The 20,521-nt window shown below is 35.4% G+C and overlaps 1 protein-coding gene across 2 annotated transcripts in view; it reads left to right on the top strand.

Moving 5' to 3' along the window:
• The window catches only part of LOC149834992 (uncharacterized), a 114,756-nt gene that overhangs the window by 66,548 nt on the left and 27,687 nt on the right, over window positions 1-20,521 (top strand). For both annotated transcript variants that reach the window (XM_090010356.1, XM_090010357.1), the window contains 5 exons: window positions 10,134-10,270; window positions 10,401-10,550; window positions 11,114-11,215; window positions 13,504-13,668; window positions 14,373-14,483. In XM_090010356.1, the coding sequence (XP_089866482.1) occupies window positions 10,134-10,270; window positions 10,401-10,550; window positions 11,114-11,215; window positions 13,504-13,668; window positions 14,373-14,483 (665 nt within the window). The remainder of the gene's footprint in view (window positions 1-10,133; window positions 10,271-10,400; window positions 10,551-11,113; window positions 11,216-13,503; window positions 13,669-14,372; window positions 14,484-20,521) is intronic.

The following is a 20,521-nucleotide window of genomic DNA, read 5'->3' as shown; positions in this document are numbered from 1 at the left end:
AAATTTCCTTTCCTTGGTTAAAAATCAATTTTCTGAGTCCATCCAATTTTTTCAATGTGATGGAGTGGGGAGTTCTCATCTCGTGATTTTATTTCTTTTCTTCAGAATAACGGAATAGGAAGAAGGGTGTCCTGTCCACACACCCTACAACAAAATGGGATTGCTGAGCGAAAACATAGGCATATCGTTGAAAGTGCCATGAGTATGCTTCATGACAGTAACCTTCCCATCAACTTATGGACAAATGCTTTTCATTCTGCCGTTCATGTGATAAATAGACTGCCTATGGTTGTTCTGGAAAATAAGTCCCCTTACTATTGTCTTTTTGGGGCTCACCCTAGTTATCACGATCTGCGTGTCTTCAGATGTGTTTGTTATGTGCATATTGATCGGTCCCTGAGAAACAAGTTTCAGGACAAGGCTCAGAAGCTGTCACACGGACTCGGCTAGGGAGGCACCGCACCCGAGTCGACACACCCCGACACGGGTGCGGCTTCGGACTCGGTCCGGACTCGGTCAACAAGTCGAGGCAGAGTCTGTCCACATTTTGGACTCGGTCAACTTTGACAGAGTCCAAAAATATCTATTTTTAGGACAAAAAACAAAAAAAATCATTTTTTATATATCTTTTTTTAAAAAATATATATATATATATAACCAGACTGTGCAATGCAGTTGCACAGTCACAGATTATGCAACTGCAACTGCAGAGTCATTGCATTACACAGTCTGTGACTGTGCACAGTCACAGACTGCATTGCACAGACTGTGCAACTGTTAATGTATAAAGTTTAAACATTTGAATGTCAAAACTAAACAGATCACAAAGATGTTAATGCTATAGTAAAGGGGTCATTTCAAAAATTGGACCAGTACAGATTATGGACCATTTCACAAGGTCATAGTTTCAAGTTTTTTTCCTTTAACCATGGCCCATAGATGTGTTTACCTTAATTTTAATTGTTTACTAGAATTATTGTTATATATATATATATATATATAGCGGAGTCTCCGTGTCCAAAATTTTTGAAATTGCCCCGCACTCGTATCGCACCCGCACCCATGTGACATAGCTCAAAAGTGTAGGTTTGTGGGATACGCAGATGACTACAAAGGATATAGGTGTTATGATCTAACCAACAAACACATCATAATCTCAAGAAATGTTGTCTTTGATGAGAAAAATTTTGATCATGGTACCGACACAACGGATACGTTCCCCAACACAACTGAAGTTTACTATCCTTGGATGAGTTCAAAACTTTTTGCTAGTTTCAATGAAGCATGTTCCCCAGATTGTGTGCAACGAGAAGAAGAGATGTTTGAGAACACTGGGACATCGGGATCACAGAATGAGGAGGAAGCACCATCATTCGTACCGGGTAGATACAAAGGCATTTCCTATTCTAGACAGAGACCGAAAGCATCAAATCATCTAGATCATGTCTCAGTCACCGATCCTATTCTCTCTCACACTCTTGAAGTCAGAAAATAAAATCGCATACGACATTCTATTGACAGGTGGGTCAGCTATAACAACTCCTTGAATTTTCAGCTCTTTTTAACTGCACTCAATAAGGAAGATGAGCCCATTATGTACTATCAGGCAGCCACTTCTACCAAATGGGTAGAAGCCATGAATGATGAAATGCAGGCATTGCATGAATGTGGAACCGGGGAAGTTGTTCACAGACCACCTGACAAAAATGTTGTCGGATGCAAATGGGTCTACAAAATAAAGTACAAGCCAGATGAAACCATTGAGCGATACAAGGCAAGACTTGTGGCAAAAGGGTTCACTCAAGAAGCAGGGCAAGACTATGATGAGACCTTTAGTCCGGTGGTGAGAATGGGAACAATTCGAATTATTCTTTCCCTGGCTGTTGAACATGGATGGAAGTTAAGTCAGCTTGATGTGAAAAATGCATTCTTGCATGGGGATTTGAAGGAGGAAGTCTATATGGAACAACCCCCTGGATATCAAAAACACAATTGCAAAACTCACGTGTGCAGGCTAAAGAGAGCTATTTATGGTCTAAAGCAAGCATCTCACTCTTGGTTTGATAGCTTTTCGCTTGAGATTCAAAAACATGGATTTTCTCGTTCCGTATTGAACCACTCACTATTTATTTTTTGGAGTCAGAATGTGATCACTCTACTATTAATTTATGTTGATGATATTGTCATCACAGGAAACTCTGAAGCTCACATCAAAGAAGTGAAAAACCTACTAGGTCAGAGATTCAAAATGAAAGATCTTGGTGTCCTGCGCTATTTTCTTGGTATAGAAGTTGATAACCAGGCTCATGGCTTGCCACTCACTCAACACAAGTATATCGTGGATGTTATCAGCAAGGCAGACATGAAAGACTGCAAACCTCTAGGAACTCCAAGTGTGTTTCACCAAAAACTCAGTGCTCATGATGGAGATTTGTGTGATGACCCCACCAGGTATCGCAGTCTAATAGGAATGTTGCAGTATCTCACATTCACTCGACCCGATATTGTTTATTCAGTCAATCAAGTGTCTCAGTTTATGCATGCACCACGTACTGGACATATGGAAGCAGTTAAGAGGATACTTAGATTTCTGAAAGGGACCATTGGGGACGGATTGATATATTCACCGCAGTTGTTGGGCAAGAATGAGCGTGAACTTACTGTATACTGTGATGTAGACTGGGCAGGGGATCCCGATGAACGAAGATCTACATCAGGATATTGTGTCTTTATTGGAAGGAATTTAGTCTTTTGGAGCAGTAGAAAACAAAAGGCTGTTGCTAGATCAAGCATTGAGGCTGAGTATAGATCCATGGCTGCAGCTACTACCGAAGCCACATGGGTCAGGCATCTCCTAACTGAAGTAGGAGAAACGATTGCTCGCTCTACCTTGCTGTGTGACAATCAAAGTGCTCTCAACATGTCATTCAATCCAGTTCACCACAGTCGTGCTAAGCATATTGAGATTGACCAACATTTTGTAAGACAAAAAGTTGAAGAAAAAGAGATTGAGCCTGAGTTTGTCAATACTGAAAGACAAGTTGCAGACATATTTACAAAGGGCCTGACAAAAGATCATTTTTGGATGCTTAAAGACAAGTTGTTCATGGTTCAAAACCATGATCAACTTCGGGGGGTGAAAAAGGTGTTAAGGTGTACGGGTCTCGGGTCTGGATATCAAGACTCCAGACCCGACCCACATCCACCTATTTTATGTATGTTACTATTGTTATTGTTGTTTCTTTTCTTCGGGTCTGCATATTATAATAGATCCAGACCCATACTGTACATTCAAGTATTAATATGAGTTTTAGGTCATGATTCTTTTTAACAGAAATCATGACAGCCGCAGACCCCTCTTGCTTCTCTTCTTCGTTTCTCTCTCTCTCCTTTCTCGATACCGGTACAGGTGGAGATTCTAACAATGGCTACTATGAGAACCCTGTTGGCAGTGATAGTAGTGAGGGGATGAGACTTATGACAGAGGGATGTTAAAAATGCCTTTTTGAATGGGGACTTAGAGGAAAAAGTGTATATGAAGTTATCTTAAGGAGTTGTTGATGAGGAGGGCAGAGTGTGCAGATTGAAGAAGGCTCTATATGGGTTAAAGCAAGCCTGAAGGGCTTGGTTTGAAAAATTCAGTGCATTAGTGATGAACTTGGGATTTAGACAGAGCTATTATGAGCCTGCTTTGTTTGTGAAATCTTCTTATCAGGGTCAATGTCTTCTTTTGTTGTATATAGATGATATAATCATTGTTGGGGATGACAAGGCAATGATTGCCAAAGTGAAGACACAACTAACCCAAAATTTTGAGATGAAGACTTGCGAAAATTGAAATATTTCCTAGGTTTAGAAGTTTCATACTCCAAGCAAGGATGTTTGTTGACCCAACATAAGTTTGCAACAAATTTTATTAGTAAAGCGAGACTTGCAGATGATAGAAAACAAGTGGACACTCCTATGGAAGCCAAATGTAAATTAAAGCACACTAATGGTTAATTACTCAGTGATATTAGGGCTTATAGGCAGCTGGTTGAGAGTTTGATTTATTTGACTGTCTCATGACCACACATTACTTTTGTAGTTCACATGGTAAGTTAATTCATAAGTACTCGTAGGTCATCCCACTTGACAACTATTCTAAGGATTATCAAATATATTAGGAGTACTATGCATTATGGCTTGTTATTTTCTGTTACGTGATCATTGGAGTTGAAAGCTTATTGTGATGCAGATTTTTGTGGAGCTTCTCAGGATAGGCATTCCACTTCTAGATTTTGTGTATTCTTAGGTGAATCTTTGATATCATGGAAAATCAAGAAATAAAAAATGACTGCTCAATCCACTACTGAGGCAGTGCTTGTTAGAAAATGACTTGAAATACGTTGGGTTCAATAATGAACCCATACTTATGCATGTGAAGTGCAAATATACCCATTAAAGAGAAACAACACAAGCACATAATGTGCTAAGACATAAAACCCATAAAAAGGGAAAAATATGACATAAAGTCATAAGTTGCATATCATTGAAGAAATAATGGAGAAGGGGTAAAAACCCCATTACAATGGAGCAAGAGCTCCCTCAAGAGTGAGTAAATACAAAGGGGAGAGCCCCTATTTATAAGCAAGAAAAGGAGCCACAAAGGGGGCTCCCAAGAGAGTCGTTGGGAGCCCCCAACGGTCACATATGTGACCGTTGGAGGCTCCCCAATGACTCTTTGGGGAGCCTCCCTATGTGGCACAAAAGCCGAAAATTAAAAAGGGAAAAAAGAAGAAAAATAAAAACTAAAAATTGAAAATTACAAGCAATATTCCAAAGTGGAATATGCGCAAAACAGGAATTTACAGAAATACCCTTTTGGGTGAATAAAGAATATATATTTATATTCATATATATATATAGATATATATATATATGTATGTATATGTATCTATATATATATATATGAATATAAATATATACGAGATTACAAATGACGATAATACACATATTTTAACATCCCCCCTCAAACTTTGCGGGGAAAAAACCCGAAAGTTTGGAAAATCAAAGGGAAGTCTTGAGACGAAGTCTAAGTCTTCAAAAGTCTTTAAGAAAAAACTCCATCTTCATGACAGTTTGAGCTAGGTCTTCAAGTCCAATTCCCCATCGATCGAATCCATGATGCATCTAATGTTCCACATCTTTAGCGATCCTGTAGAGAATCAACAAAGAAACAAGTAAAACATATCTTTGCACTTTTACTCAAATGGACCATTTCTAACTAGCATAATTATGGATGATCTATGTTAGAAATTATGCAAATTATGCAGAAATGACACTTAAAGTTTCAAAATCATACATCATGTTAAAACAAACTGAGCGGAAGCAAATTATGCAAAAATAAATTACAAGAATGCATAATGCATTCATAAGGTCCAACATTGGACAAATATAACCCCATAATGGGGAATAACAAAATGATCCACAAAGGGATACCACAAGAAGCCTACGAAGAGGCATAAAATACCTATGCTTTATTGAATGAGAGCCCAAAAAAGGCCATAAAGAGCATATGCATATACTTATCATTAAATGAATTAATACTCAAAGAACTCATTAATGATCATGCTTCAAACATGTAATGAAGTGCCAAACAAGAGAAACGAAGTCTCCAAGCATACTTTAGGCAAAATAAACCCAAGAGTTCACAAGGTTTTAAAATCATTTATGAAAGTCATACTTAATTGACAAAATCCACATTTTGCATATAAGGGTGGCAAAAACCATAAGCACTTAATATATAGATTAAATGCTAAGAAATCAACTTGATATGCATATCAAAAATATGATTTGCTTGAAAAACACAAGTCATGAATGAAATTTTGCAAATTTCAACAATAGTTTATCCATTACAAACATCTTCCTCATTAGTCCTCCAAAACCCATAAATCAAGTGTATAAGCTACTAGATCAAGAATATAAAGCCATTAAAGGCCAAAGACACACACAAAGGTGTGTAAAAGAACCTCATGTCTACATATAATAATACTTGAAATAAGTGCATCTACGACAAGAACAAGAGAATACATGCCAACATGGACTAAAAAGTATCTCTTGTCTACGTAAAAAATACACTTAAAACCAAGTATGTTCAGCTACTAGAGCAAGAGTAATAAGTCAACCATGGGCTAAAACATAATACATCTCTTGTCTACATATGATCGCACTTGAAATGAGTGAAATGAGCCAACCATGGGCATACATCTTAAGCGACTAGAACAATGACACAAACGCCAACATAGGCTAAAAATCACACACCATGGTGTGAATCAACGTGCCTTGTCTACATATAAAAACACTCAAGACAAGTGTGTTCAGCTACTAGACCAAGAGAGCAAAAGCCAACAAAGGGCTAAAAACACACGAAGGTGTAATAAAATTCTTGTCTACATATGATGACATTTAGATAATGGGCACAAAAGGAAAAAAACCTTTGAGGCAATAAACTTGTAATGAAAATAAACCTCGAATAAAACAATACTCCTTTTAAAATGATTTCTCATAACAATAACATGCATGTAAAAAATATCTTCAACAAGATACTATAATTGATAAAATAAAATTCTTGAGAACAAATGTGTGAACATACACACACCAAGAACACTTAGAATACTTGTGCAAAACCACAAGAGCACAAAATCATAAATGTGCAAATGCACTCATAAGATTCATAAACAAGAAAAGGTTGGGCAATAATCCCAAAACCCTTGATTTTAATATACCTTAAAACATTTAAGGTTTCAAAACACCATATGTCCATCACATTTACATAGAAGCATCCATAATATCAATGGCCACAAGAGAAAAAATGAGTGCCACACTCATAATTAGAGATCATACAACAAATCATTTTAGAGTCCCAAGGTGCCCATAACTCACCTCAACAACCATCTATAATATGGAGGGTGGACAAACTAAAATGATATAACACGAGGTGCCCATAACTCACCTCAACAAACATCTCTAATATAACAATAATAAGGCCAAATAAATGATGCATTAAATAACATGTGATGGACAAATATAAATGCCACAAAAAGGCAATAAACACTTTAGAAATCATTTTTCAAAGAAAAGAGGACCGATTAAAAAATTGAATCAAAAGGTCCAATAATCAATAATGTGCTTTATAACAATAATTTTGCATAAACACAAATTATGCTTAATCTTCAAACAAGTCATTTATACCAAAAAAGACTTATTAAGCAATAAACACAACAACATAAAGAATTCATCAAGACAATCAAGCTTTTAATCAAAGAAATCATAAGAACCGTAATGGTTCACAAAGAAGGCTTTAACACAATACTCAAGGAAAGAATATTTAAAATACTTGAAAATTTATAGATTTGGGATTAAATCCCATATAACAATTTTAAAAATCCTTTGATTGAGATGAGATATGCGGAAACATACAAAGTGCTAAAAGCACTTACAATGATTTAAAAAAGAACTCAATATCTAAATTCATTATATTTTTCACAAAAAGAAATGTGCATAAAGGCTCCATAATGCAAAAATGTCTACGAAGAGATAATACACATGTAAGCACAGAAGGCTTTATAAAAGATATGCACGAAGGCACTCATACAATACTTGAACAAATACACACCAAGGTGTAAACAAACATGCACTAAGGCATGTATTTCATAAAAAGGAGGGAATGCATACAAGCGCAAATATTTGAGAAACAAATGTGTACAAAAATACACAAAAGTGAGCAAGTATGCACTTTATAAAAAGCGCAATGCTTGAACTTCTCAAACTTTAACAATTGCAATTGAGGACAAAGAAAACCATATTATGGCCAATGTAGGCATTTTTAAAAGATATTACTAAGAGGTTTCGAAACCTTATGAAAAATACAAACCAACAAGTTTATAAAGATGAAATCATTTATACCAAAAGGATGCAATAGATGAACTTATGCACTCTATGTAGTGTGAGAAATTCCTTTTAAAAAATCTTTCCTAATGGTTTATCATAAACAATTTTTCAAAAAAGAAACATTGAAAAACTTTTAGGAGTTCTTATAAGTTATCATTAACAAGAACTACTTTAGGATTCAACAAAGATTTTAGATGTGAGAGATTTTCATATAAGGATTATATCAAATTTTTCAAAAAAATGCACTAAAATTCATAATCAAAAGAGGAACTCAAATCAAATTAGGGTTCATATGAGAGTTAAGAAATTTTAAACAAAGATCATTACTTTTAGCAAGAAATCATATATATAATTTTAAAAATTAACTTATAGGTCAATCATGAGATACTTATGTAAGAATTATAAATCTCACATAATTGAAGGTAATTTTAAGAAAAAACATAAATTGCTATTATATGCGATGAGTAGTTCGATAAACACAAATTATATATTTGAACAACAAACGAGTTCACCAAATTTGAGGGAGATATATATATATATATATATATATATATATTTTAAATATACGAGCACACGAAATGTGAAAAGACATAATTCAACTATCATAGCCATTAAACGAACAAACTATATGCAAGAAACATTTTTTCAAATGCATAATACTTTAAGAAAAGGGATACATACCGAATAACTTCAAAACAAAAAGGAAGAGCAATGAATACTTCGCCATTTCTTGAGCGACACGCTTTCCGTTGCACCAAAGGACAACCCCATCGTAACCTTGCTCTGATACCATGTTAGAAAATGACTTGAAATACGTTGGGTTCAATAATGAACCCATACTTATGCATGTGAAGTGCAAATATACCCATTAAAGAGAAACAACACAAGCACATAATGTGCTAAGACATAAAACCCATAAAAAGGGAAAAATATGACATAAAGTCATAAGTTGCATATCATTGAAGAAATAATGGAAAAGGGGTAAAAACCCCATTACAATGGAGCAAGAGCTCCCTCAAGAGTGAGTAAATACAAAGGGGAGAGCCCCTATTTATAAGCAAGAAAAGGAGCCACAAAGGGGGCTCCCAAGAGAGTCGTTGGGAGCCCCCAACGGTCACATATGTGACCGTTGGAGGCTCCCCAACGACTCTTTGGGGAGCCTCCCTATGTGGCACAAAAGCCGAAAATTAAAAAGGGAAAAAAGAAGAAAAATAAAAAATAAAAATGGAAAATTACAAGCAATATTCCAAAGTGGAATATGCGCAAAACAGGAATTTACAGAAATACCCTTTTGGGTGAATAAAGAATATATATTTATATTCATATATATATAGATATACATATACATATATATATGTATATGTATCTATATATATATGAATATAAATATATACGAGATTACAAATGACGATAATACACATATTTTAACAGTGCTATGGCTCAGGTGACTGCAAAGATTATTTGGTTGAGGTGGTTGTTGTAGGATATGGGAATAAACATAGCAACTACAACTACTTTGTATTGTGATAATCAAAGTGCTATTCTTATTGCCAAAAATCTAGAGTTCCATGAGAGGACTAAGCATATTGAGATAGATTGTCACTTTACTCGTTACTCGTCAGGCTTATCAAGATGGAGTCATATCTTTGGCATATATTGAGACTCAAGATCAGATTGCTGATTGTTTTACGAAAAAATTGCTGTTAAAGGCTTTCCATCAATTTCTTTTCAAGCTTGGGTTGTTCTCATCACCTCAAGTTTGAGGGGCAGTGTTGAGGAAATACCGTAGTACCATTTTATTTGATACTCCTTTTTATTAAGTGTCTTGTGCATACAATTCTAATATAGGGGTATTTTTGTAGAATAGCATGTACACTTTAGTAGTTTTGCCTTTTGTGTTCTTTATGGGGGTCGACCCCTCTTTTTATGTTGTAACCCTAATGGGTGTTATTCAATGAAGTCGTAACCCTTCTCCACTCTCTTATTTTTCTTTCCTTCTTGTTCCTCTTTGCATGTTAGGGCTTGAATATATCCCATGCCTCTTTTCTGGAAATCTTTGTTTGTTGACAGCAGTATTTTGGTTAAAAGCATTTGGTCATGGTGTTCAAAAACTATGGACAGATTGGTATTTGCTTTGTTCATTAAGATGATAAGCACCTAATGTGCATTTGATATTGCCTTTTGTTCCCCATGGATTGCAGGTATCTATGTTAATAAAAACCTGCGGTTGGAGAATATTCACGTCTATGGTTTCGATTACGACTATACACTGGCTCATTATTCTGAGAACTTACAGAGTTTGATATATGACCTTGCAAAAGAGCATCTTGTTAATGAGGTTAGTTAAAACTGTCTTTAATTGAGATGTAGAAGAGAAATCTGTGTCAGGCAGTTTGTTGTCTTACATCTAGTCAATTTAGGATTGCACAGTTGATTTCCCGTGTTTTTGTTTTTGACATGCTTGACAGCATAGGTATCCTGAGAGCTGCATGCAATTTAAGTATGATCCCTCCTTTCCAATCAGAGGCCTATATTATGACAAACTAAAGGGCTGTCTTCTGAAAATGGACTTCTTCCAGTCAATTGAACCTGATGGATGCTTTTTTGGACGACGTAAGGTAAATGGTTCATCTCTTTGCTGGTTACTCTAGTAAGTAGAAAATCTTTTTTTTTGCTATGATTACTGGATGACAGTGCCCCTGTTTGCTGGTAGGAAGATCAATAGTGGATGTTTAAGATATATAAAGTGAGGTAGGGATATGTGATGTTTCCTTCTTCTTTTTTTGGGGGTTTTTACAAGAGATTGAGCCTTGTAATGCAATTGGTTGCAGCACTATCTGGACCCGCCCACTGATTCACACTCATCTTCATCTAAGTTTTTAGTCAATAGATTGGGTATTATTTTGTAAAAATTTCTTGCATTATTTTTTTTCCAGAGTGAACTAGATAATTCTACCACCAGCCTTGAAAGATAAAACAGTTGATATTGTTATCTTTGCTTATAAATGCTGTACTTTTTGTGTGCTATCCATAGTTTGGCTGTGATGCTCTTTTGGCATCTAGTCTGTGATGCTTTTGCTGAGATGAATTACTTTCTGTTTGAATGATGATGAGGTGAGAGGTCATCAGATAGAAGAGTTATTATCTGAAACTTACTTCGTTGTTATAACTTGACTAACAGCTAAGCAGGGAGGAAATCAATGAGATATATGGAACACGCCATATTGGGCGAGATCTGGCTCGTGGGCTTGTTGGTTTAATGGATCTTTTTTGCTTTAGTGAGGTAAATTTGCTGATTTCTTATCCCCAACATATTGCTTAGCTGATCCTGTTTACCTTAATTTTTTGTTCTTATGTTCAACTGCATTCAACTTTTATGGCTGTTTCTTCAGGAAAAAAAATTAAGGCACCAAACTTACCTGGTTGCCCAATTTCCTTATCAAAATTGTCATTTTAATTTTATTAGCAATTGATATGGACAAGCAATTAAATAGTGTTCCTGGAAAGATGATGTCTTTGTTTTTTCATGTAATTCACATGCTATATTTGATAGACTCATATTTCTGAGACAATTTTAACTTGGCAACATCAAATCCTAAGAAAGCTAGTCAGTTTATGTGACTGACTGTGAAGTTGAGCTCTTTTGACTTGTAATCTGTTTAGTATTAGTCGACAGTTTTCTATTATTAATTATGATGAAAATGGAAAGAGTGTTTATTTCAAATCCTGGAATATTTCTGCAATTTTTTCTTAAAAGTATCAAAATTTTGGAATTCTTTTTTGTTCTGTATTCTCCACCATTTTCAAATAACTTTTTAGGTTTTCCTGATCTGTAAAAAGTAAAATATTCTAAATTCCTCAAGGAAATTAATGGCTGATATTACCTGAGACCTGCATGGCATGCATGCACTTAAATATCGACCCAGGCATGTTGAACAGTCCAGATTACTCTCTCTCTCTCTCTCTCAGCGTAGACATTCACCAAGGGCAGCATATGACATTACTTCCCTGCCAAGCGGGCTCGTGTCCCCTCCTCTGCTTGGTTGTGTTCCTGCTAGAGGGATGGCCTGAGGCGGGAGGTAATGCTTCTGGGTGTTACCTCCTACCTATATTGATATCCGTATGTAGTAGCTGGAAAACAGTGGATTGCATGAGGCACTGTGTCTAGGTCAGAACTGCAGGATGTGGGTTGCTCTATTCCACTGGTTCCTTTTACTGCACACAACAGTCCCTCTGTGACCAACTGTCTTTTGGATTTATGTGTTATATACAACAACAACAACAACAACTATGCCTTCATCCCAAAACAATTGGGGTCGGCGATATGAACCAAAAAAAGAAAATCATTCTGGGTCTTCCACATGAATCCTTCTCCTCCAATCATTTCTATCCAATGCCATGTCCTCGGTGAGGTTCAAATCATTCATATCCTTTCCTATCACCTCCATCCATATCTTCCTAGGCCTACCCCGACCTCTTTTAACTAATATATTTTCCCATTTCTTCATCCTTCTAACTGGCGCATCATTAGGCCTTCGCTGAATATGTCCAAACCACCGTAAATGATTCTCTCTCATCTTATTTTCAATGGGTGCAACGCCTACCTTCTTACGTATCTCCTCATTCCAAATCTTATCTTTTATTGTATTTCCACACATCCATCTCCGCATACACATCTCAGCTACACTCAGTTTTTGAATATGAAGTCTCTTGGCAGCCCAACATTCCGTACCATATAGTAAAGCGGGCCTAATAGCCGTTCTATAAAACTTTCCCTGCAACCGCAATGACATTCTATGATTGCACAACACTCCAGTTGCACTTTTCCATTTCATCCACCCAACTTTTATCCTATGATTTACATCTCCATCAATTTCTCCATACTTTTGAATGATAGATCCCAAATATTTGAAATAATCATTCATCAGTATTTCTTGCTCGCCAAGCTTCACTACACTCCCATCACTACTTCGTTGCTTACTAAACCGACATTCCATGCATTCTGTCTTACTCTTACTCAACTTAAAACCTCTTGCTTCCAATGTCTGTCTCCATAATTCTAACTTAGCATTAACCCCAGCTCTAGACTCATCAATCAAAACAATATCATCAGCAAACAACATACACCACGGCACATTTTCTTAAATTGATCTCGTAAGGTCATCCATCACTATAGCAAATAGGAAAGGGCTTAATGCAGATCCTTGATGTAACCCAACCGTTATAGGAAAATTGGTTGTCACCCCTCTACAAGTGCGAACATTGGTTACTACTCCTTCATACATATCTTTAATTATACTAATGTACTTGAGAGAAACACCTTTCTTCATCATTGTCCACCAGAGAACGTCCCTAGGTACTTTATCGTATGCCTTCTCCAAATCAATAAAAACCATATGCAAAACCATATGTGTTATATATATATATATTATGTTGTCAATATATATTTATTTTCTTTCGGAAGTAACAGTTCCGTTTGTGCACTAATACAGTCCTGTATGTTGCATGTGATGACAGAGTGCTTTGGTATTCTTACTAACCAGGGTAAATTTTGGCACTGTTATTTTATAGGCTTGCCTTATTGCGGACATGGTACAGCATTTTGTTGATGCAAAGTTGGATTTTGATGCTTGCTATATTTATCAAGATGTAAACCGTGCAATTCAACATATTCATCAAAGTGGACTTGTTCATCGGGAAATTCTTTCGGATCCTCAGAGATACTTAGTGAAGAATGTAAGTCTGTAAAAATTAAAATATAAGTTTGTGTAAAAACCTTTTCTCTTCTTGCTTAAAATCAGCATTTTGTGTGTCCTTTCTTGCTGGATAAATATTCATCTTAGGTGAGGTTTTCGTGAAAATCTCGGGTTTGTTTACATAAGTGAGCCATGTTTTTTTTTAATAAAATACCGATCTCAAGGTTGATCTTGGGCTGATCAAGACTGGCTTAAATTTTCCTTGTTCTTTTTTAAAAGTTTATGCTAATATGTCCTTATATAGTCTATATGCAAAACAGATGGGAAAAGAAAAAAAGGTCTATCCTAATGGTCAGGATGCTAATAGCACACAGAGAGGTGGCGGGTTCAAATTTCATACTGCCACTGTTATTACTTTTAGTTATAAAAAAAAGAAAAATACATGTGTTTGATTTGAGTTTGAGCTCTGATCCTTGTTCATCTGAATCAAGCTAACTCAAACAGCCCAGGTTCAAGATCAGTTTTACTCATCCACATTCCTAAACCTAGATTTAGTCCACATGTTTTAGCTAACTGTTTGAAGAATAATCTGTCAATTCTTATTTTTTCCATATTCACTTGAATTAAATTTCTTGGTAGTCTATTAAACCTATGCTACACTATGTGATTGTGCATTACCTGCTTACCATTCTTGGAACTGATTTTTCTGTGGCTTTTCACATGAGTTTCGGGTGCTTGGAACAGGGACAGGTGCTGCGTTTTCTGAAAATGCTGAAGAATAAGGGAAAAAAACTTTTCTTGCTGACTAATTCACCATATTATTTTGTAGATGGTGGGATGAATTTTATGCTTGAGGTAATTATTATATTCTAAAATGCTCTTTTTGCTATATTTTTTCTTTAAAATGCAAAATCTCATAAGCCCATGTATCCAGTTCTTTTGATATGCCTTCTTCATATTTGGAGGGCAGTTCTTCAACCTCTTGCTGCTTTTTCAAATCAATTTCCTCTGTGTGCTTTGTTTGTATTGATAACATCTCTGCATTCTGTGTTGGGGAGCTTTCCTGTGCTTAAATTTGGTTTCCCATTCTGTTTTGTAGAATGGACTGAAATGGTTCCTTTATGGTTCCATTGTCTACATCTTTTTCATGTTATAAATCGAATAGCTTGTTGAATTTTTCCTTTGACATGTTTTGCATCAGGAAAAATCATGCGTCTTAGGAAAGAATCATTCATCTTCTCATAGGTTTCTTTGTGATTTTTATGAGTTTGCTAAAGAATTAGTGGTTTGTTTTGTTTAGAAGTTCTTATTCCTCATGCATCTCCTGCTTTAATATCAAATTCTTGGGAAGAATTTGTAATTTGGAGGCTATATAAGGTATAGATGTTTCAAGCATCCTGTTAATAAGTAAAAGAGGCCTGCTGCATGTGGGCTTGACCTGGGGCTGTAAGTTAGATAGATAGAGACCGTGTGATGAGAACCCCTTAGGGGTCTCTGAGAGTGTGACCGAGCTCTTTCAATGCTTAAGAACAAATGCAAGATAAAAGTAGTCTTTCATAAGGAAACCCAGCCCATCATCTGCAGTTATAAATAACAATTCAATTGTTTAAGCTGTTTTCCAGACAATGCCCCAAAATTTTTCTTTATTCTTGTTGACTTGCCTTTAAATTCTATGGCTTGTCCTACTGATCTGTTCTTTTTAAGTAATTGTTCACCACTTTACTTGCTTGTGTAAGTAACATACCTTACTGCCCTCAAAGTTTCATTTTTTGTTGAGAAATTTATGAAAATTTCCTTTTTTAGGTGAGTACTTTATGAAATTCTAAAAGAAAGCTCAAATCTCTGGTTAATCCAAAATACAACTAGAATTAAAGAAGGTTTTCACTAGTCCAAGGAATTTCCATTGAGAATGGTAGATCCAAAAGTTGTGGCTGAAAATTTTTGTTTTTAGTAATGCACCTGAAGACTTCTGATTTCTAGTGACAATGTTGAAGGCATAACTGAGGTCATTAAATTATACAAATGAATTCATTTGATTTCTGATACAAATCATTCACACTTTCTGTTTTGTGATACTTTCTGAAAATCAAATGCTTAGATCCTTGAAGAATAGTGTTTATTTCTTATACAGTATTATCTATTCTGTTTTGCTTTTGTAATATACGAAACGGTATGCTAGAGCTACTTTCTCGTTCATTGTCTCATTAACAGTATGACTTACATTTTTATTTGATAGCATATATAAAAAAGGTGAATCCTATATTTCAGTTGAATATATGTTTGTGTTGGTAACTATTTATAATCAAGAATGACCTGCCTGTTGTCAAATGTCAAGCACTTTTTTTATTAAAGAAATGGTTTTAAAGTCTCATTTTTCTTAAATCTTGTGGTATCCTCTGTAAAATAAACCACAATGTGCACAAACACAAGTCCTTCTGAAAGGAAATGGTGGTCTTCCACAAACGCACTTGAATCCACCAAGAGTGTCTATAAAGACACTTCAAGCAAACCCATAAAAGGGTATAAAAGGAAGAACACAACACTGAAATAATAAATCTTTATTAATAATAAAAATGCTTAAGAAGCATTGAGTAAATACATTGAGGGGGTTCACTCTTATTTATACAAAGAAGAGGGAGAGAGGAGAGCTCATTTGGAGCTCTCCCAAGAAGAGTCGTTGGACTGTAGTCCAATGACTCTTATTATAGCTGTTGGACTAGAGTCCAACTGATACAAGTCAGTCAAGTTCCAACTAGGAACTTGACTGAATAAAGTTCTAGTTCCTATTGAACTAGATACTAAAAAAAAGGGAAAAAATATTAAAATAAATATATATATATAATAATATTATTATATATATTACAATTTATATTCAGTTTACATTTTAACACTCGAAAGTTTGTCTAAAAGAAAGTAAAATCTGGGCGCAACAAGTGGCTTGGTGAAAAAGTCTGCTAATTGGTACTCTGATGTAACATAAGACAGATCAATTGTTCCATGTAAGTATTCCTCTCTAATATTAGTGACAGTCCATCTCGATGTATTTGGTGCACTCGTGGAATGTCTGGTTGCTTGCAATATAGATTGTACTTTTATTGTCACATCAAATTTTTAAAGCTTGTGTCGCTTCAGCTCCCATATCCGCTAGCAAGTGTCTGAGCCAAACAACTTTTATAGTGGTGGTTGCCATGACTCTGTATTCGGCTCTAGTGGAAGAAAGATAGACCTTCTGCTGCTTCTTGCACCTCCACAAAATTAAGAATTCACCTAAGAATACACAAAAACCAGTGGTTGAGTGCCTATTATTGGGATCACCTCCCCAATCAACATCAATATATGCCAGCAAATTTAAAGACGATAAAGCAAACAAGAAGAGTCCTCATGAAAAAAAGGATTTTAAATATTTAATAATACGCAAAAGTGCTCCCATATGCACAGAGGTGGGAGCATGCTGAAACTGAATAGTTGTGTGAACATGTGCTATATCTAGCCTAGTAATGGAAATATAAGAAAGGGCTCCGATAAGCTGTCTATAAGGAGTAGGATCATCAAGAAGTTCTTCATCATCAATTCTCATTTTAACGTTGACAACTTCTAGAATGTCCACTTTCGTATAATTTGTAATTCCAGACCTGAAAATAATATCAAAAGCAAATTTAGATTGAGACATTAAATACCCACGAGGTGAATAAGCAACTTCAATTCCTAAAAAATATTTTAATAAACCTAAATCTGTCATTTCAAAATGAGTTTTAAAAAGTTTTTTTATGTTTTCAACTCCCTGTTTATCGCCTCTGGTGATGATCATGTCATTCACGTAAAGAAGAAGCACTATAATCCCTACATCAGAACTCTTCATAAACAAAGTAGTATCAATCAAACAGGATTGAAAACCAATATTAAGCATAACCTGACTAAACTTATCATACCAATCTTTTAGTGCTTGTTTAAGACCCTTTTTCTAAACGAAGAGCTTTATCCTTAGGAATACTAATACCAGGTGGGGCTTTCATGTACACTTCTTCTACTAGGTTTTCATTTAGAAATGTGTTTTTGACATCCATTTGAAATATAGGTCATTTTTTAATGGAAGCCAAGGCAATTAAAGTTCTGATAGTAGTCATATGAGCAACTGGGGCAAAGGTTTCTTCATAATCGATGTCATATTCTTGGGTATAGCCTTTGGTCACTAGTCGGGCTTTATATCTTTCAAGAGTTTCATCACTCTTTGTTTTAACTTTGTAAACCCATCGACAACCTATAGGTTTCTTACCTAGAGGAAGATTTTGAATAGTCCAAGTAGAAGCTTTTTCAAGTGCATCCAACTCAGTTTTCATGGCTTTTACCCATTTTACATGAATTTTGGCTTGAGAGTACGATGATGATTCCTCATATGAGTGTATTAATGCAATAATTGCCCTATATGTGGGTGAAAAGGATTCGTATGACACAAATTTTTCAAGAAGCCTCGAAACTCGGGATGACCTTCTAGTGGATACTTCAGAATATTTTTCTAGTGCACATGGAAGATTTGACTCTCTTCGTCTAGAATATTATAAACCAACATCCCTATGGATTCGCTCTTCATCATTGTGTTCGAGATCAATCGTACTTTGATCATTGCCAAAGTTACATTCAAGATCGTATTCAATAGGTTTTGAGGTCAAATCTATTAGGAAAGTATATTTAGTGACTTTCTTTGGTTTTTCAAAATCAAAGAAGCTTTTTTTTTATACATATAGTTGTTCATTTTGAAAATCAAAACATCCATAGCCTTTTTTATTATCGGCATATCCTAAAAAAGACACAAAGAATCGCACGAGGAGAGAGTTTGTCATTTTTGTTAGTGAAAACAAAGCACTTGCATCCAAACACTCTCAATGTAGAGTATTCCGGAGAAAGATTCACAAGTTTTTCTATTGGAGTTATATTTTTCAAAGAGGAAGCTAACATTCGATTAATAAGATAAGTAGCAGTTAGGATAGTTTTTGCTCAAAATTCCTTTGGAACATGATTTGCTATTAATAAAGTCCTAGTTGTTTCCATGATGTGCCGATGTTTACGTTCGACCAGTCTATTTTGTTGCGGTGTGTATAGACAAGACCTTTGATGCGTAATGCCATGTAAAGTAAGATAGTTTTTTAATTCTTTGGACAAATTCTCCCCTTGAATTTGTGCGAAAAATGGATATATCATTTTGAAATTTGTTTTTAACCATGTTATGAAATGTTTGGAAGTATGAAACGACTTTCAATTTATGTTTAAGGAAGTAAATCCAAGTATGCCTAGAAAAATCATCAACAAAAATCACATAATATGCAAATCCCTTTTTCGAAACAATTGGTGCAGGACCCCAATCATCCAATTGTATTAATTCAAGTGGTCTAGAAGAAACAAAGGTTATATCATGAAATAGTAATCTTTTCATTTTACCAAGAATACAATCTTTACAAGTAAAATTTTCAGAATTACAAAATTTTTCAATACTAAAAAAATATTGGATTTTGGCCATATCAGTATCACCAAGTCTTTTGTACCACAAGTCTAATTTTATTTTCCAAATATTATAACAGAGAGCATTCTTAGACAATTCCAAAAAATTCATGTAATAGAGTCCTCCTTCTCTATGGCCTTCCCCAATCAGCTTTCCTAACTAACGATCCTGTACCCAACAACCATGAGAAGAAAATGAGACATTACATCCATAATCAGTTATTTAAGAAACAGATAAAAGATTTAAATTTAGTTTAAGGATATATCTAACATCTGGAATACATTTTTTTAGTTTTATGGACATTTTCAAAATTTCCTATTCTTTCTATTTCAAGAGAGGTTTCATCAACTGTAAAAACTTTTGACACACTTGACTTATTTTTGAAACATTCGGATAAGCTATTGTCATTTAGGGTCATATGAAAAGAAGCATCAGAGTCAAGAAGCTAAGGAAAGTTACCTGGATCGGAAAATGATGAAACAACTGCTCATGTTAAAGCTTCAGATGAGGAGGGAGCTCCTTTAATATAAGGGGTTGGAGAATCTCTATTAATTGAGTCATAGATACCGATGCATCTTGATCTTTGGGTTCTAATCCAACAATCGTGGCTCTCTTTTCTCTTAGCTCTTTAAGTTTAGGACACTGAGACCTATAGTGCCCTGGTTCATGACAATGGTGACAAATGACTTTTCTCTTGTCAAAGTTGTTAAGAATAGTCGACCACTTAAAGTTTTATTTATTCTTAAAGTTGTTTTTAGGTATTTTATATATAATAAGGGACCCATATGTAATTTTATCCTTTTTGGCTAATCTCTATTTAACTAGAGGAGATTAGACCTAATGCAGCTTTTGACGTTTTTCCCTCTCTCTCTCTCCCTCTTCCTTTCTCTCTCTGTCTCGGTTTCTGTGTATTTTATTATTCTACATGGCATCAGAGCAGTCGACCTTGGGAGTGTGATCTTGTGTTCTGCGCCAAAGCTCGAGTGAAGGATAGTAGATTGCGTGAAGAAAAAAAAAAGGTGTGATCGATCTCTTTTTGAAGAATAAGTGATGCAGATCTAATAACAGGTCTGACAAATATCATGACTCAGATCTGTAATCAGATCTAAAGGTCATGGTGGATCTATATATCCATGTCGATCGGATCGAGTAGCGACAAGTATGGGTGTTGTGCAAAATTCGGGAAACTGGTTTTTTTTTCTCGTTAGTTCAGATCTGATAGCATATCTGAGTGGGGGTGAAGAGTAACTATGTTGTTCAATCGTGGATTTGGCTGTCGAGAAATCTTTTTTTGAAGTAGTCATTTTTTTTGTTAAGTTCGGATCTGATCACAGATCTAGTGTCGTTGTGAATCCTGCATCGTGTGGAGCAGTTGGTCTGAGATTTGTTCATATCATAT

Source organism: Nuphar pumila, chromosome 6 (assembly GCF_984573655.1).
Source record: "Nuphar pumila chromosome 6, dmNupPumi1.hap1.1, whole genome shotgun sequence".
Classification (NCBI taxonomy): domain Eukaryota; kingdom Viridiplantae; phylum Streptophyta; class Magnoliopsida; order Nymphaeales; family Nymphaeaceae; genus Nuphar; species Nuphar pumila.
The sequence above is the reverse complement of the archived record's forward strand: the minus strand, read 5'-3'. Positions and strand labels throughout refer to the sequence as shown.